Genomic DNA, 15,670 nt, shown 5'->3' with positions numbered 1-15,670 from the left:
GATTTGTACCATTACCGGGGCCAGTTTTGCAATGCTCTCCCCCGAAGGTGCTCTTTAAGAGAGGTTTTGAAGGTAAGTATAGTTTTACTTTCCTTTACAGTTGTGGGAAGAGCGTTCCACCTTGATGTGGCATAATTGCGAAACGTGTATTCCCCCTTTTTTGTGCCAAATCTGGGTTTCACATGATTTGTGGAGCTCCCTCTGGTGTTATGATCATGGTATTCCTTGACCTTTGGGAAGAATTTTGACATGTACATGGGTACCATAGAGGTGTAGTGGATCTTGTAGACCAGGCCCATTGCAAGTAGCTGTACTCTGTCGTCTACTCTAAGCCATCCTAGGTTGTCAAAGTGGGCAGAGGTGAGGTGGGTTCTAGATGAAAGGTCAAGCAGTAGTCTGACCAGTTTATTTTGCGATGTTTGAAGTTTTATTTTTAGCGCCTTGGAGGTGCTGTGGTACCATGACGTGCAAGCATAGTCATAGTACCCTTGAATGAGTGCTCCTGCCAGAGTTTTCAGGGTGTTTTTGTTTACCAGAGAGGAGATCCGGTATAGGAATCTAGTTCTTTGATTGACTTTTTTTATTACATTGGATGCCATTTTGTCACAGGAGAGGTTTGCCTCAAGAATAGATCCTAGGTATGTAATTTCCTTCTTACTTGTGACAATAATGTCGCCCACTGCAACTGAGAAGTCGTCGGATTTGCTGAGATTATGTTTCGAACCGAAGAGAATGGACTCTGTTTTACCCAGGTGTAATGATAATTTATTATCGGCGAGCCAGGTGCAGATTCTGCCGAGCTCGGAGCTGAGGGTTTTTTCAACCTGCAACCTGTTCCTGTCAGAGACCAGCAGGGCTGAGTCGTCCGCGAACAGGAACAAGTTGCAGTCACATGCTGATGACATGTCATTTACATAAATTAGGAACAGTAACGGACCTAATATGCTTCCTTGTGGAACACCACAGCTCACTGGGAGGGGGGGGGACAGAGTACCATTTACCTCCACCATCTGTTCTCTCCCCTCCAGGTAGGATTGCATCCAGCTCACCGATAGTTTATCAAAACCAATTGCTTTTAGCTTGTCAATCAGAATGGGGTGATTGACAGTGTCGAAAGCCTTTTGTAGGTCCAGCATCACCATGCCGCAGTACTTGCCCTCGTCCACCTCTTGTTTGATGTGGTCGCTCAAATAAAGAAGGCATGTGTCAGTGGAGTGGGATGTTCTAAAGCCAGATTGAAATTCATAGATTAGTTTCTTTTCCGCGAGGTACTTTTCGACCTGTTCATATACTATTTTTTCCATGACTTTCGAGATGGAGGTAAGTATAGAAACAGGGCGGTAGTTGCCTGGGTCCAATTTGCTGCCCTTTTTGTGCAGGGGGGTTACTCTTGCAATTTTGAAGTCTTTGGGTACTTTTCCCTGTTTTATGGAGAGGTTAATTATGTGAGCTATGACTGGTGAGATGGCGGTTGCTGTGTCTCTGAGGAATTTGGAGGGGATATTGTCGTGGCCAGTGGCCTTGTTAGGTTGGAGGGCGCTCAGTTTAATGAGTACCTCTGCTGTTGTTACCCTTGCTAGACTGAAATCATCTTTGCGTACCCCTAGGTTTTTGTAGTAGGTCATGATGTGATCTACTCCAAAAAGCCCTGAGTGGGAGGGTAATTTATTTACAAGAGTTGTGGCTATGTTTGTGAAAAAAATGTTCAAGTACTTGGCCACATCCAGTTTGTCTGTGATGAGCCTGTTATCTGTCTTTATGTTTAAGTTAGAAAATCTCGTTTTGAGTTTTTTACTGCAGCCAAGCTGGTTATTGAGTAATTTCCAAAGTTCACAGGGTTTATTTTCCTCAGTTTTGACATTGATGAAATTCTTTTTGGCAGTTTTGATCATGGAGCTTACGTCATTTCTTAGTCTGTTTCTTTCAATCTTTAGTTCAGACACGTGGGCCTGGAGTTCACTGCTCGTGCTTTTGGAAAGCATTGACTGACTTTTATGAATGCTAACTGCTATCGATATTATTTCTGTTAGCCTATGTTGTGTAACTGTTTAATGGTGTTATCTTTATTGCTACCCCCTTCCCCGTCAATGTATAGTGTTGGTCCACAGCGTAAACGTATTAGTTTAACAAAATCCGCATCTAAAGATACGTTATTTTCCCCTGTACAATTCCAGTCTCACATCTCACAGCACATCGTCATTAACAAATACCGGAAACAGACCGAAAACATTTAAAAAAAATAATAATAATACTTTATTCCGAGTGTGCTTGCTTTTCTCTTTGAAAGTCATCACATAACGGCATTGTAATACACGGTTCGGCTGCATTAAATATTATATATCTGCCGTAGTTCTCTATTTATAGAGCCCTGATGAGAAGACTTCTAGACAAACATGAGGAACTGAAAACGTGATGTGGATCATAAATATATCAGCAATTACACTGATAAAATTAAATTAATTAAGGATAATCTGGTGTTTTTTAGTCGATGAGTAGTGCAGATATCACTGTAAAATCAATCGACAGTAAGGGGAATACTTACTTCCGGGTGTACAATTCTCCGTTATCCAATGGGAATGGACGCTCACATTGCCTTTAAGGGCAGCCGACACAAACGAATGCCGTGCTTGCATGAGCGTCAAATCCCGCCGCAGATGGGAATACATTGCAATCAGTTGAAAGCTATTTGCGTCCCTTTATGAAGCTGAAGGAGCCTAGGAGCGTCACAACTGCACGCCACGGGACCCTGACCAAACATCGCTCCTGGACAATTATGGAGTGAGAGTGTGTTGGTTATGGTGAAACAGTAGATTGCACTCTCTGTTGCGAGAGGAGGCCAGCAGAAATTGGCTTCCCTTGGTGAAAAAAAATGGAGGGATTGACCAATCAGAAAAGGCTCACGTCATGCCCCTGCCAACCTGTGATTAGTCAGTGCCATGCCAAGGGAAGCCAGAGGCGGCTGGCTTCCCTTGCCTCACAATCCAATCAAATCGCATCAATTTAGTGTGGCAGTGACGCATCCTAAAACCTGGAAGTAAGCTGCGCTCGGTTTCCCCATGGGTTTCCCTCGACAAAAAGGCAATGGGATTTCTCCATAGGATTTTGGAAAATAGCTCGAAATAAGGTCAGTGGAAAACGAACCTGTTAGATAAATGCACGTTTTGTTAAGTCGGATAATATCCACATGTCTACCCTACTTTTATAATTTTCGAATCATAAATCGAATCGATAGAAGATAGATTGCGTCACTGCACCACTCTCACCGCCGTTAGAAAGTAGCAAGCAATTGAAGCAAGTGCAATTAATATGGAGGGTGGAGATTTAGAGTATTTAATCAAAAATAATTGTACTAAACTTCCGCTACAGCAGCAACAACAAATACAATCTGATGACAGGCCAATGCCCAAACTGGAGCTGTGTACAGCGAGGAAAAAAGGAGCGAATCGGACGTAAAACGTTAAAGGTCTCCTGATTTAGTTTGTGAATGAATGCTTATTAGAGTTTCGGCTGGAGAGTGCGTGCGGACCAGGTGCGGACCTGTCGGTTAGGTGTGTAAAATGATACCGGGTGCTGTAATCACTCATCTGGTTACGTTATTACATTGACCACCACACCCCCGACCCAAAAGAAAGGACGTATTATTGGCTTCCCCTCATTTTTTCCCCACGCCACGCTACTGCATTTATGAATGAGTTACTAACATTTATAACTGCCAAAAGGGAGCCTTATTGTAAAGTGCAAAACACATTCCCATTTATTAATGAGTCACAACCATGGCAAAGAAAAAACCTAGCCAACATACATTTAGGCACCAGAGCTAGGGAAAGTACAAGATCCAACCACAGATGATCATATAGAAACATCCAATCACAGAAAAACTGGTTGAAGATGTGTGCTGCAGTCCCATCCCAACCACGTGGCTACCACAGCTACAGTCGGCAAGCGAGGGAACGCACACAAACGTCACATCCGGTTCGCGCTGAGGGGGAAAACAAACCGGCTTCCACAATGCCCAGGAGCTGCTGTGTGCCCTTTTCTACAACTAACAAGCTTAAAAATCCAAATCTAAAATGTTATATTTTGCCCAACGGGAGCACAGAGCCCAGGAGAAGAACCCGGTGGCTTCAAGCGATCCGTCGGGAGGATGAGTTTGGCCACCTGTGGGATCCAAAATCCAAACATGTGTACGTCTGTAGTCAGCACTTCATTACAGGTATGACAACATTATTCACACAATAACAGTGTTAAATTGTTTCGTAGTTAACATGAATGTTCAATTACTAGTTTTAAGATAAGTTAACTAACTACTACGTTATGCAGGCTACCTTGCTTGAGTATACAAAAACACAGCTATGCTAACAACACTGGTGGTAGCTTCCGAGCTTTCTGCAGTTCAAATGTATTTCACCCCTTTCTATCCCCTTCTCATTTCGTTTGTGAACTGTCTTGCCCATAGGCTTAAAAAACGAGGACATAGCCCACCCAGACTACACACCCTCGCTGTTCCCACATAAAAAGACAAAGTCTCCCAGGTCAGTACTTCAGAGGCTGGAGAGAAGGAGGAAGCGTGAGGGTGTTCAGTCTGCCCAACCAGAATCCCCAACATCAGAGGGCCCAGCACCAGAAGCCCCGGTACCAGAATCCCCAACATCAGAAGCTCCCATACCTCTTCAGGAGTTAGAGAGAAAACAACTTTATGAAGAATTGTATAATTTAAGAAGAGAAAGAGATGAGGCCATGAAGGAGCGAGCTGAAGCCATCAGAGAATTGGAGATGTTGAAAATGTCGGTAAACACTGTGAGAGAAAATGACACTAAATGTAAAGTCATGACAGGCCTGTCATGGACAGTATTTGACACTCTTCATCAGTACCTGGTACAGTTTGTTAAGTCACAGAAAACATCCAAGATGTCAACACAAGACCAGCTCTTTATTACTCTGGTGAAACTGCGGCAGAACCCCTCAACCGATATGATGTGTGGAATATTTGACCCGGCACATAGATATAGCACTTTCCTGGATGTATTCTCCCGATGGTTGGATTTGATGTACGCCAACATTTCTTTTTTTTATTAAATGGCCTGATAGAGTGTATCAGAAGCACAGTACCAGCAGAGGTTCTCTTCCAGTACCCTAGAGTGACTGCAATTATCGACTGCTTTGAGATCAGAATTGAACACTCAAAGAAGCTGAAAACAAGGTGAGATATTTTTCTTTTTGATAGCATGCATAAAGTGTCGGGTTTTTGTAATACTTACCTGGCTGTCTGTGTATATGTACACAATTTATAGATAAGTATTACTAACGACTGTCTGGATGGCCCACTTCCTCTGCGCCTGGTGAAGAGACTGCAGGATGAAAGACAGAAGAGAGAAGAGGCCATGATTGATAGGATTGTGCATGTCTGTGCAGCACTAATGAACTTGTCTGGCAGTGTCATGTACAACCGTTACAGAATCTGAGAGTAAGAACAAAATCAATGTGCAGTCATTTAATAATGAGCATCAGAGAACAATATTTTATGTAACTTTTTTATACAATAAAGAAGTCATTATTGTTCCAATTGTGCCATTTAACAGGTTTCAGTTGAGACATAATGGATCTTTCTAATCAAAACCACCTGTTGTTTGTCTTTCCACAGGTCCCTGAACTTATCTCAGTGCTGCTCTGCTGCTGCACACCCTGTCACCCTGCCTCTGATGCCTGTCACCCTGCCTCTGATGCCTGTCACCCTGCCTCTGATGTCTGTCACCCTGCCTCTGATGCCTGTCACCCTGCCTCTGATGCCTGTCACCCTGCCTCTGATGCCTGTCACCCTGCCTCTGATGCCTGACGCTCTACCTCTGATGCCTGACGCTCTGCCTCTGTTGCCTGATGTTCTGCTGCCACTTGTGTTGCCTGATGGATCACTCCCTGTGCTACTTTCGACTGGACTGTGTTCTGCCTACTTAGCAGAAACATATACAGTGCTTATCATAAATGAGTACACCCCCTTTGAAAAGAACACAAGAACAATTTGATCAACAATATTAACAATTATTATCTGATTAGTATCAAAGTCACAAGTATAGACAATATTGTACAGCCCATTTGATTCATTCTATTTGTAGCCTATGTATGTTTTCATGTTGTAAATAAATGTATAGGCTTTGTGATATTTGATTTTGTACATATAGTCTAGTAGTCTATGTTGATACTGAATGAAATAGCTATAATATGCTTCAAAATGAATTGGTATAAATAAATATGTAACTCTGTCACAGTGACTTATTTGTTGCCATTTTTACACTGATAGGAAATTCAACCACCTACCTGTGCATCTTTCAGCTCCCGAAGTTTGTGTAGTATGTGTTGTGACCAAAATGTTTGCATCACATTAATGGCACCACCAATGAAGTCCTCATCTCTTTGTACTCAGGCAGGTCTGAGGAGTCCAAGTGATGAAGTCTGCATACATCCGTTTGGTAACAAACATCTGCATTTGGACCTGTCAAATGCAATCAAATGCAATGCAATCATCATAACACTAATATGTACATTATAGACAGTATGCCATCTGTGGATAATTATCTTGGATAATTGCACAAAATGCTGCAGACTTATTAGAGGTGTGCAGGTATATGCAAGTGAAATATTGAAAAATGCATGACTTCTCTTTAAGCTTGTCAGACTTTCCAGATGTCCTCTTTTGTCCTCAAGCCACTGTTGGTACCCAGTAGAGGTGTCTTGCCCCCACCTGTAAGGACACTTAGCCTCTATAACACCCTCACCACAGCAGTCACAGGAAACATAGCCATCACATGAAACCCCCAGGTATGGCATAGTTTGGCAGATGCGGAAGCCAGCCTTTCTGATGACCAGGTTCTGATGTGGTGCATCTACTGGGGCACAGATGTAAATGGTGGAAGACAGGTTGGCTGTGGGGCTCCCAGCTCCAAGAGCATATTGATAAGTGTCAATGGCATCTTGCTCATGGTGTCTCCCCCACTGAATCCAGGGCTTCATTATTGGCCTGTGCCTTTGTTCACATATGGTGTTGATCAGTGACTTGCTAGGATGTTCTGTAGCTGTTAAGACACGGTGGGCTATGGAGCCTGTAATGCGACCAACCCGCTCTTGATGCCATTGCACACAGGATGCCTGACGGATGGTTGCTCTCTCCACATTTTCGATCTCCTCCTCAGTCACCTCATGCTGGCTGAAACACCATGGCTTCTTAAAAGGCCTGGAAAAACCCATGAAACTATTTAATACCACAGTCAGGTGATCTGTCAGCCAGCATAGTGAGGAACTGCTGCTGCTGTGATAAAAATGCTTTTGGGGTAGGGGCTTTCCTTTTCCTTTTTTTTGACGTCTTGTCCTCTGTGTAAAAAGTTCTCTCTGCAACAAGAGCAGGCTCAATCTTTTTAACACACGTCTTGTTCCACTCACAGGCTTTGCTTGTGCATGGCACTTTGTTGATCCCCATGCGGACACAAGCCTCTAATTTAAAAAAAACAGCAGCCACATGGGAACAACTTTCACCAAGACTGAAAAGGAAGGCAAAAAATATCCATTAGCTCTCGATCACTAAAGATATTGGGCCTAAGATTTTACATAATACTGCCCTGTCTGGTGAATTTCTTTAAAGGAATGCTCCACTCATTAGATAATTAATCAAAACTTCAGTATTTAGTGAAACATTATGTTTAAACCATACCCTGAAGAAATCAGCGATATTCCCCGGTAAATAATGATTTTATAGCTCTTTTTTATCAAAACCTGTATATTCCGTCAGGCCGCTGCCATTTTGCCCATTTTCAGTAGTCACGTGATGGTTGTGACGTCATCCATGCGTTCACTTTGTAAACACACGAAAACTTGGCGGAGTATTTGAGTTCGGACTCGTCAGCCGAGGAAGAAGTTTTGAGCAATATGAAGAGATTGGATGGGGGAATTCAGCCATACAGGTTCGAGCCTACTTAGTACTACTTAGTAGATACAATGATTTTGATTACTAGATATTTATGCATGTACTACCACCCTTGCTAGCGATTCCCTCTCTAGTTTAGCATACTCAGCCTCGTTGTCCCTGGCCCTAGAACCACGATTTTATGGGGCCGGAAAAACTGGGGGAAAATACCCACTAGCCGGTACTACGCTATATGGAAAGGCCACCAAAAACTGGCTTGGCCTGGACGATAAAGGACGTTTAAACGGGGCTACCCGCTGCAATGGAAATGCGCTATAACATACCTTATTCTTACTCCGAGCACTACTTCTGGTCCTCCGTCGCTTCACACTTGCAGAGGGCGATTTCTCAACTGGCCGAACTGGTGTCCTGGTCGGTGATGACACCAGAAAGACCGATGGTACTGCATCTCCATTAAGTAATGGTTGTTCAATAAATCCCATGTTATGTTTTATCATACTCTCAGAGTAGTCGTCCGGAAACTTGAAATGTTCGCTGCATACATGCGCCTGTGGATCTTTCGGTTCGGGCTGGCCACATTTCGCTAGCCACTGCCTCCGAACGTACTTCCTACGCTTCCCTTTTGGCAACAAATGGAACCGAGCATTCCGTGGATTGTTCCTATCAGAATTGTGGCAATGTTTCGCGATACAATGAGGCATATTTGAAGAGAGTAACTACAGTAAATAACATGAACATCAACGTGTCCTCGAAACCAAACGCATGGTTTACGTCACGTCCGGTAAAATGGCGCCGCCCACAGTGTTGATGTTATTTCGGTAATTAATCAGTTTAAAATCACTGATAATGTCATCGGATTAAAAAAAAAAAGAAGAAGACTGGCAGAGACTGGTCTGTTTTATCGGATGATAATTATTTAAAAATGAGTTGTCATGAGCATACCATTCCTTTAAGAACATTTTTGATATATTTTGGACGTATTTATGGCACGCACAAACAAATGAACGCTTTCACAAACGTACCCTGCCATGCAGTTGCAGTGGGCAGCGACGATGGTACCCTCTCCCTTAACTGCTACCCACGTCTGGTGCGTCTTCTCTGTCACCCTCCAGGATGGCTTTACATCACATCGGAACAGGTAGGTATCCGATGAAGGTAGTTTATGATGGAGCACAACTCCAACAAAGCCACTTGTAAAAAAGTTGTGTGCCTCCAGGGACCGATAGTTCTTTAGGCTGCTGTGTGTGTAAATCCCTGCGTGATATAACGTACCGAGTCGTCAATAACCAATATGTATATGCAGCTCATAATGGCTATTGTGCAATAACAACCATTGTGTGATGAACAAATTCACTAAAACGTGCTAATTTCCTTGTCAGACATATACATTATGTGAGGTTTAATTCATCAGTTAACGTGATTTTGCCTCTTACCGGGTGATTCAACCAGGTAGCAGAAGATATCAGGGAATGAAACTTCAGGCCATTCAGTCGGATCATTCGTCCACTAAGATATGGACAAGAATCCGATCCTATTAAATAAAAATTTGTAAGGTATCTATCCAGGGCCGCCCCTCCCTACAGGCCAATCACGCAGGCTGCATGGGGCCCCGCCTTGCGCAGGGGGCCCCGCCCAGTGGGCCTCAGCTGCTGTGCGCAGTTCTCAGCGCACCCCCGCAAGAGTGAGAGTGAGAGGTGACAAGGGGAGCACGTCTGTAACCCGACACCGTTGCAATGAATCAACATCTGACCAATCACGGCTTTGATACGGCCACTAGTGCAGGTGAAGAGATGTCGGTGAAAAGACAGTTTCAGTCCAGCGCAAGCAAGAGGGGAAAAAAACAAAACATGAAGAAACTAGAGCATCACTCGAAGGTGGGTTATTGTATGAGTCAAATGTACAACTTGCGAATGTTGTATAAGTCAAATTGCAAATTGCCATATTAAAACATCAGCTGCAATTCACGAAATGAAGAAGGCAGTCTCTGCAGAGCATACAGGCTAATGGAGATGCAGTTATTGCCAGCATTCTTTATTTAACATTCATTCAAGTATTTTATGGCTTTGATCTGCTAATGTACCGGAGGAAGAGTGATAAACTGTCTGTCTAGTTGGCTTACATAACAGTTAAAGTTTACAGCCTAAAAAACATGGAGCATTTTTTCCCCTTTTATTCATTTTTATGTCAATTTGCACATTTCATGGTGATGCTAAGCCTCTCCCCTTAACTCCTAACAGTCATCATCATGTCAACCACAACACAGAGAAATACTGATATAAATGTGTGTGTAGTTGTTGATACATTGCTGACAGAGGGAACTACATTTAAATACAGATTTAAGAAATATCAGTTTTTGATCATGTAATAAGCATGTTTTGTCTTGACTATTACAACTATATTACAATACAATAATATAGTATTTATATTATTGAATTGATTATGATTATTATTAGTAGTAGAAGTAGTTTATTTGCATTAATTATATTGTAATCTTTTTGAGGCTAGTATTTGGCAGGAAATGCAGACGTATTCAGCTGTAAACGCATACTGAACGACATACATGCACATTTACCATTTACCTCACTGTATACAAAAGTAACTGTGTGATAATAATAGTAAACAGGATTTATATTTGCAAATTAGCCTACTTTGTTTCCAAAAACATTTTTTTTACTCCTGTCGGTGGGGGGGGGGGGCTCATCTCACAATGTCGCTTGGGGCCCCAAGTTGGCCAGGGGCGGCCCTGTATCTATCCCTGTCAATGGGCTGCAATGAATCAATGTATGACATGTTTGTTTAACATTTAAAATCCGCGCGCTTACAGTGCTCCGGGCGAGGGGGATTGTTTTCCCCCTCTAAATGCCCCACCCCCAACTGTGACGTCACCCATAGCTTTCTGCAGAGTTGCTGTGAAGCACGAAAAAGGCGGAGTCACCCTGCCGTCTGGAGCTGGAAGCTCCGGATCTAGCTGAGGCTAAAGCTAAGCTAACATGCTCAGCAGTGCTGCTCTGCGATGCTAGCTGGCTAACCTACGTCTGTTGCTCCCCGTCTGCACACTCCCGTCGCATTTTACGTTTCTAAGGTAAGCAGACAAAAACTATTCAGCAGACTATAAATAATAATCTAAGTTATTGAGTTTTAGGATAATACTTCATAATCTTAAAATCCCTTAACGTTTGCATAATTGTGCTATATTCAACACTGGAATCAAGCAAATATGAATATGTTTGTATGACTCTAGTTATTTATATTTTGCTGTCACTTAATTAGACGTTTAATACATTTAAGTCAAGCTTACATTTTTTGTTTTACTTGTAGTACTGATACCGTCCACTAGACTCCTAGTTACGTCGCGAACTGCGTAGATAATTTCAAATACCGCGAAATAATCTGTGACGCATTTGTGTGTATTGTGTTTGTTTCCCGGGGAAACCCTCACAAGAAACACCGGCTGTTATGCCTGCTGTGACGTTAAGTTGCCTCTTGTAATTATGCCTTTACAAGCTTAAAAGTTGTTTTTATCATCTGAATTTGGCGAAACAAGTTTAATATTCTTAAAACCAAGACTTTGTTTATTTGAAATCAGATGAAAACAAACTGTCACGGACCCTGCCGTGTTATCTATGATTACTACACGTTTCATTCATAATTTCAGCGGGAGGGAGGGGGAGTGGTGCTGATTAACAGCAGAGTGTGGGCTGACAGGTGTCTGTGTTGCAGAGACAGGCTACAAGTGTTTTAGGTTCAAGTTAGACAACTAATGTCTGGGTTAGTGTTCATGACTTCATGTGTATGTCATCTAATGGTTAATCTCAAAACACACATTTTCCGTGCTTTCTAATAGTTTAAAATAGTTTTATTCCACTGTTCAATACAAACATGCCACTTGTAAAAATGAAATACAATTTCTGTGAACTGATATTTGTTTAGTGAGCTTATTAGAGGATGTTCCCATTTTTTGGGGATGTTCCCTTTGATTGTAAAATGTCAATGAAGATGTCAGACTTAGTATATTTGTTAATAATTACATACAACACATGGAATTTGTGTGTGTGTGTGTGTGTGTGTTCCAAGTGAATCTGCGGCCCCCTGGTGGCCAGTACATCAATGATGTGGCCCCCACCACCATCAAAGTTGCCCATCCCTGGTCTAAAGCATTTATTGCTTTCATTTCCCCTCATACGGTGTGGTGTCCAGAGAGCTGCAGGGACTTCAGGGGGAAACCTCAGTGTGATGGACATCCTGTCTGTTGGTTTGGCCGGAGAGGACTGATGGAGAGAGGTCTTTCCTCAAGGAGGAGGACCAGGCCTGATGGAGGAGCCCATGCTGGGCATAGCTGATACCAATGGCACAGGCCTATTCTGTCACTTTATTTGACTAAATGTGTTTACTTATACATTTAATAGGTTTACACCTTCTGTCTATTATTTGCTTTTTATTAAAAAAGATACTTTTAGTTCACATTTCAATAAATTGAATTTGTATTTGCACTCCTTTTGTCCATTATTCATACTGAAAATGTTAGATTACACATTCACATCAAGATTGTCACCATTTATTTGTGGTTACAAACTCTGCAGTCACAAGACACAAGTGTTGTGTAGCTCATAAAGTGAGGCAAATAGAAATATCGAGTGTAGATGTGGAAATAGGTGCATTCGATCAGTTGACTGTTTTTAATAAGGCTCCCTTTTACCAATTATAAATGGTAGTAACTCAATAAATGGTGATTTGTTTCACACTTTACAATAAGGCTCCCTTTTACCAATTATAAATGGTTGTAACTGATTAATAAATGGGAATGTGTTTTACAATAAGGCTCCCTTTTACCAATTATAAATGTTAGTAACTCATAAATAAATGGTCATAAAGAGATGCCAAGAAACATCAAGATGAAAGGGGGGAGAATCAACTCAGTGAACAACAGATACCAAGGATAATAATAATAATAATTTCAATTTATATAGCGCCTTTCACGAAACCCAAGGACGCTTTACAATGGGAAGTAACAAAACAAAAAGTAATAATAATCATACAGATACATAGGCTGAAGAAAACAAAAACAGGAACAGGTTGCTGAGTACTGTATATTAGTTGAGGCCAAAGGCCTAAGTGAACAGATGGTGTTTGAGGTGTTTTTTGAAGGTGTCCAGAGTGTCTGCATTCCTGATTGCACAGGGGAGAGAATTCCAGAGGGTGGGGGCTGCGACACTGAAGGCTCTGTTGCCAAATGTTTTCAGCTTGGAGCGCTGGATGGAGAGCAGCCCTTTGTCAGAGGATGTTGGCTGATGAAGAATACGAAGTAAGCTAAGTGAGCCTGTGTTGATGTATGAAAACTGTTAGAACTGGTTTATAAATGGTTTGATTAATAAAGTGTTTACAGTCTAATTAATAACCTAATTATAAACATTTATAAGGGTAGTCTTATTGTAAAGTGGTACCTTCTGAATATGCAAAATGTACAGATCTTTAAGATTTGACTGAAACTCAAAACAGCCCCAGTTCAGTCACCAGTGGCGTTTTTATATGTACAAAAGTGGTGGGGCACAAAAAACGTAGATGTCTATAAGCTTCTGCAGTGAGGTTCATGGCTGGCGAGGCACTGGCACGGACTCTTCAGGTTTATTATATTTTTGACCTAAATCAAAATATAATATTATTCTCAAAAGCTTTTTTTGTCTGATGCTTCAATTAATTGTAAACAGACAGTTCAACAAAAGGATACCCAAAAAATGTAATTTTATCATTTAAATATTGAATTGTTCTCTCTTAGTAAGATCCCATTTTCAATAAAATTGCAGTCTTACCTTGACATGAAGATTAAGTCCATTTGCCTATCCCTCTGGACAAAAATCTCTATTACTTTTTTGTAAAAGTCCTCCTTATGTTCTTGTAGTTTAAAAAGTCTCATAAATCTAATCTAATCAATAGATTTATGATTCGAAAATTATAAAAGAAGGGTAGACATGTGGATATTATCCGGCTGAACAAAACGTGCATTTATATAACAGGTTTGTTTCCCACAGATCTTATTTGGAGCTATTTTCTAAAATCCTATGGAGAAATCTCATTGCTTTTTTGTCGAGGGAAGCCATGCGCAGCTTACTTCCGGGTTTTAGGATGCGTCACTGCAGCTCTCTCGTCTCCTCTTCACACACCACACTTTTCGCGGCACACGTACTTACAGCCAATCAGCTCTGAATTATGTGAGATGACGTATGGTGGGGATGGCAGCTCAGTGCCCCTATGGTCATTATTTTTTTGCCACACACATTAAATAGGAAAATATTCTGAGCATGCGCAGTGTAGTTTTTACAGTCACCATTGACTTAGACAGTGAGAGGGAGGGGCATGATCGGGTTTTGTCCCACATGGCTCTAAACAGCTCAATAGGCACACACTGTAGACACTAATTAGAAGAACACAGACTAAAACAGCAATGTACAGACGAATCAGATGATTAAACATGATCTTAAAATATATTTTATGCATTTTTTTGTAATCATTATTTGTAATACTTTCTGCTGACACTAGGTGGGGCTGTGCCCCACCTGCCCCTAATGACCAGTCGCCACTGTCAGTCACATAGTAGTATGTAAATACATCTCACCGCTAACCCAAAAAGCTGAGAATGCAATCTACTAACAATGTTTTCTCAAATCTTAGGAATAGTCAGCTTTTCAACCCAATGTGGTTAAAGCGGAATCAAACAAATCTCCCATGTTCCAGTGGTGGTTGGGCAGTAACAACATGAGCCTGTGTGATGCTGGGCAGAGGCAGGACAGCCAGTGATAATCTTACCTGATTGGATTTGCCACCAAAGGGGACCTCCAATGTGAGCTAATTGTTGACTGGCAGTGCGCTTGATGCCCTCGGCCCACTCTGATGGTTTCACATGACATGATAACAGTTGGAGGTCTCTATGGGGGAGGTGAGGTGCAGCGGGGGGAGTGGTCATGTGAATATGATGCTTATCTTACATAGGTTGGCTTAGAAGTCTGTGTAAAAATACATAAAGATCACATACAAACAAAAACATTAAAGGTTCTCTTATTTTGTTGTTGATAACAAACATTTTCTCATTTCTGTTAAACTCAATCCTCTTAAGCTTTTGTCCTGAGTCAGATGTTATTATTAGTTTTTTTTTTTTAATACAGATAGCTGTACATTAGGGTAAAATATAAATACTAGCTTCCCTAATTCTAAAACCAGCAACCAACATAATCTGTGTTGTTTTATGGCAGCTGAGTCCAAGACAGTAATTGAATAAACAAAAGTGTATCAGTCTACAGTGAAATTAAAGAGAAAAATGAAAAGAGAGAAAGACAGCATCAACACATCCCACTTTCCTTTAACTGCCAAAGAAACAGCGAGAGCAGAGCAAGTATTGAGAGAGGGGAAAAGGGGAAAAAGGAGAAAGAGAAGCCAGCCTCTGTGTGGTCATCCTTGCGAGCGTGTTCTGTTTAACTCTCGCCAAAGTGTTTTAAAGTGTTACAAGTGCATTAGTGCAGTGGGTCATGCCTTTGCTTGGCTAACCTCTGACCGCCCCCCAGCCCTTGTAGCAGCTTCGGGGCGGGAAAGTGAGCTCATGTTGAAGGGGTTAGGCCCCACTGTTTGGAGAGGGAGTCGCCCCAGGGGGGGTAGAGGAGCGGCTGCAGATGAGAAGGCCGGGCAGTGGGGCGGGCAGCGGCCTGTAATGATCTCCTCATGGATCTTTAATGGCTCCCCTCAGTTAGTGTCAGCGTTCGCACTGGGGGG

At 42.0% G+C, this 15,670-nt stretch overlaps 1 protein-coding gene and 1 long non-coding RNA gene across 3 annotated transcripts; both read left to right on the top strand.

Moving 5' to 3' along the window:
• The first annotated feature begins 3,993 nt into the window (after positions 1-3,993).
• LOC117550129 lies at positions 3,994-5,109 on the top strand. 2 transcript variants are annotated; one of them, XM_034222462.1, is made up of 3 exons: positions 3,994-4,213; positions 4,457-4,604; positions 4,650-5,109. In XM_034222462.1, the coding sequence occupies exons 1-3, from the start codon at positions 4,009-4,011 to the stop codon at positions 5,074-5,076; spliced, it is 780 nt and encodes a 259-aa protein (XP_034078353.1). In that variant the 5' UTR covers positions 3,994-4,008; the 3' UTR covers positions 5,077-5,109. The 2 variants fall into 2 exon arrangements, with proteins under 2 accessions (XP_034078353.1, XP_034078352.1); XM_034222461.1 differs by having other exon boundaries at positions 4,457-5,109.
• A 210-nt stretch (positions 5,110-5,319) lies between these two features.
• LOC117550130 lies at positions 5,320-6,260 on the top strand. The gene is made up of 2 exons (XR_004569569.1): positions 5,320-5,464; positions 5,642-6,260. It is a non-coding gene; the product is annotated as an uncharacterized LOC117550130 (long non-coding RNA).
• The last annotated feature ends 9,410 nt before the right edge of the window (positions 6,261-15,670 follow it).

Source organism: Gymnodraco acuticeps, unplaced genomic scaffold, assembly GCF_902827175.1.
Source record: "Gymnodraco acuticeps unplaced genomic scaffold, fGymAcu1.1, whole genome shotgun sequence".
Lineage (NCBI taxonomy): Eukaryota > Metazoa > Chordata > Actinopteri > Perciformes > Bathydraconidae > Gymnodraco > Gymnodraco acuticeps.
Note: the sequence above shows the minus strand (reverse complement) of the source record. Positions and strands in the feature narration are given on the sequence as shown.

Bases quoted from the DNA above. Each gene is read 5' to 3' on its own strand.
- LOC117550129 (XM_034222461.1), top strand. From the start codon at position 4,009: ATGCCCAGGAGCTGCTGTGTGCCCTTTTCTACAACTAACAAGCTTAAA. The intron at 4,214-4,456 runs GTATGACAACAT...TCTTGCCCATAG, and splicing joins TAGTCAGCACTTCATTACAG to GCTTAAAAAACGAGGACATA.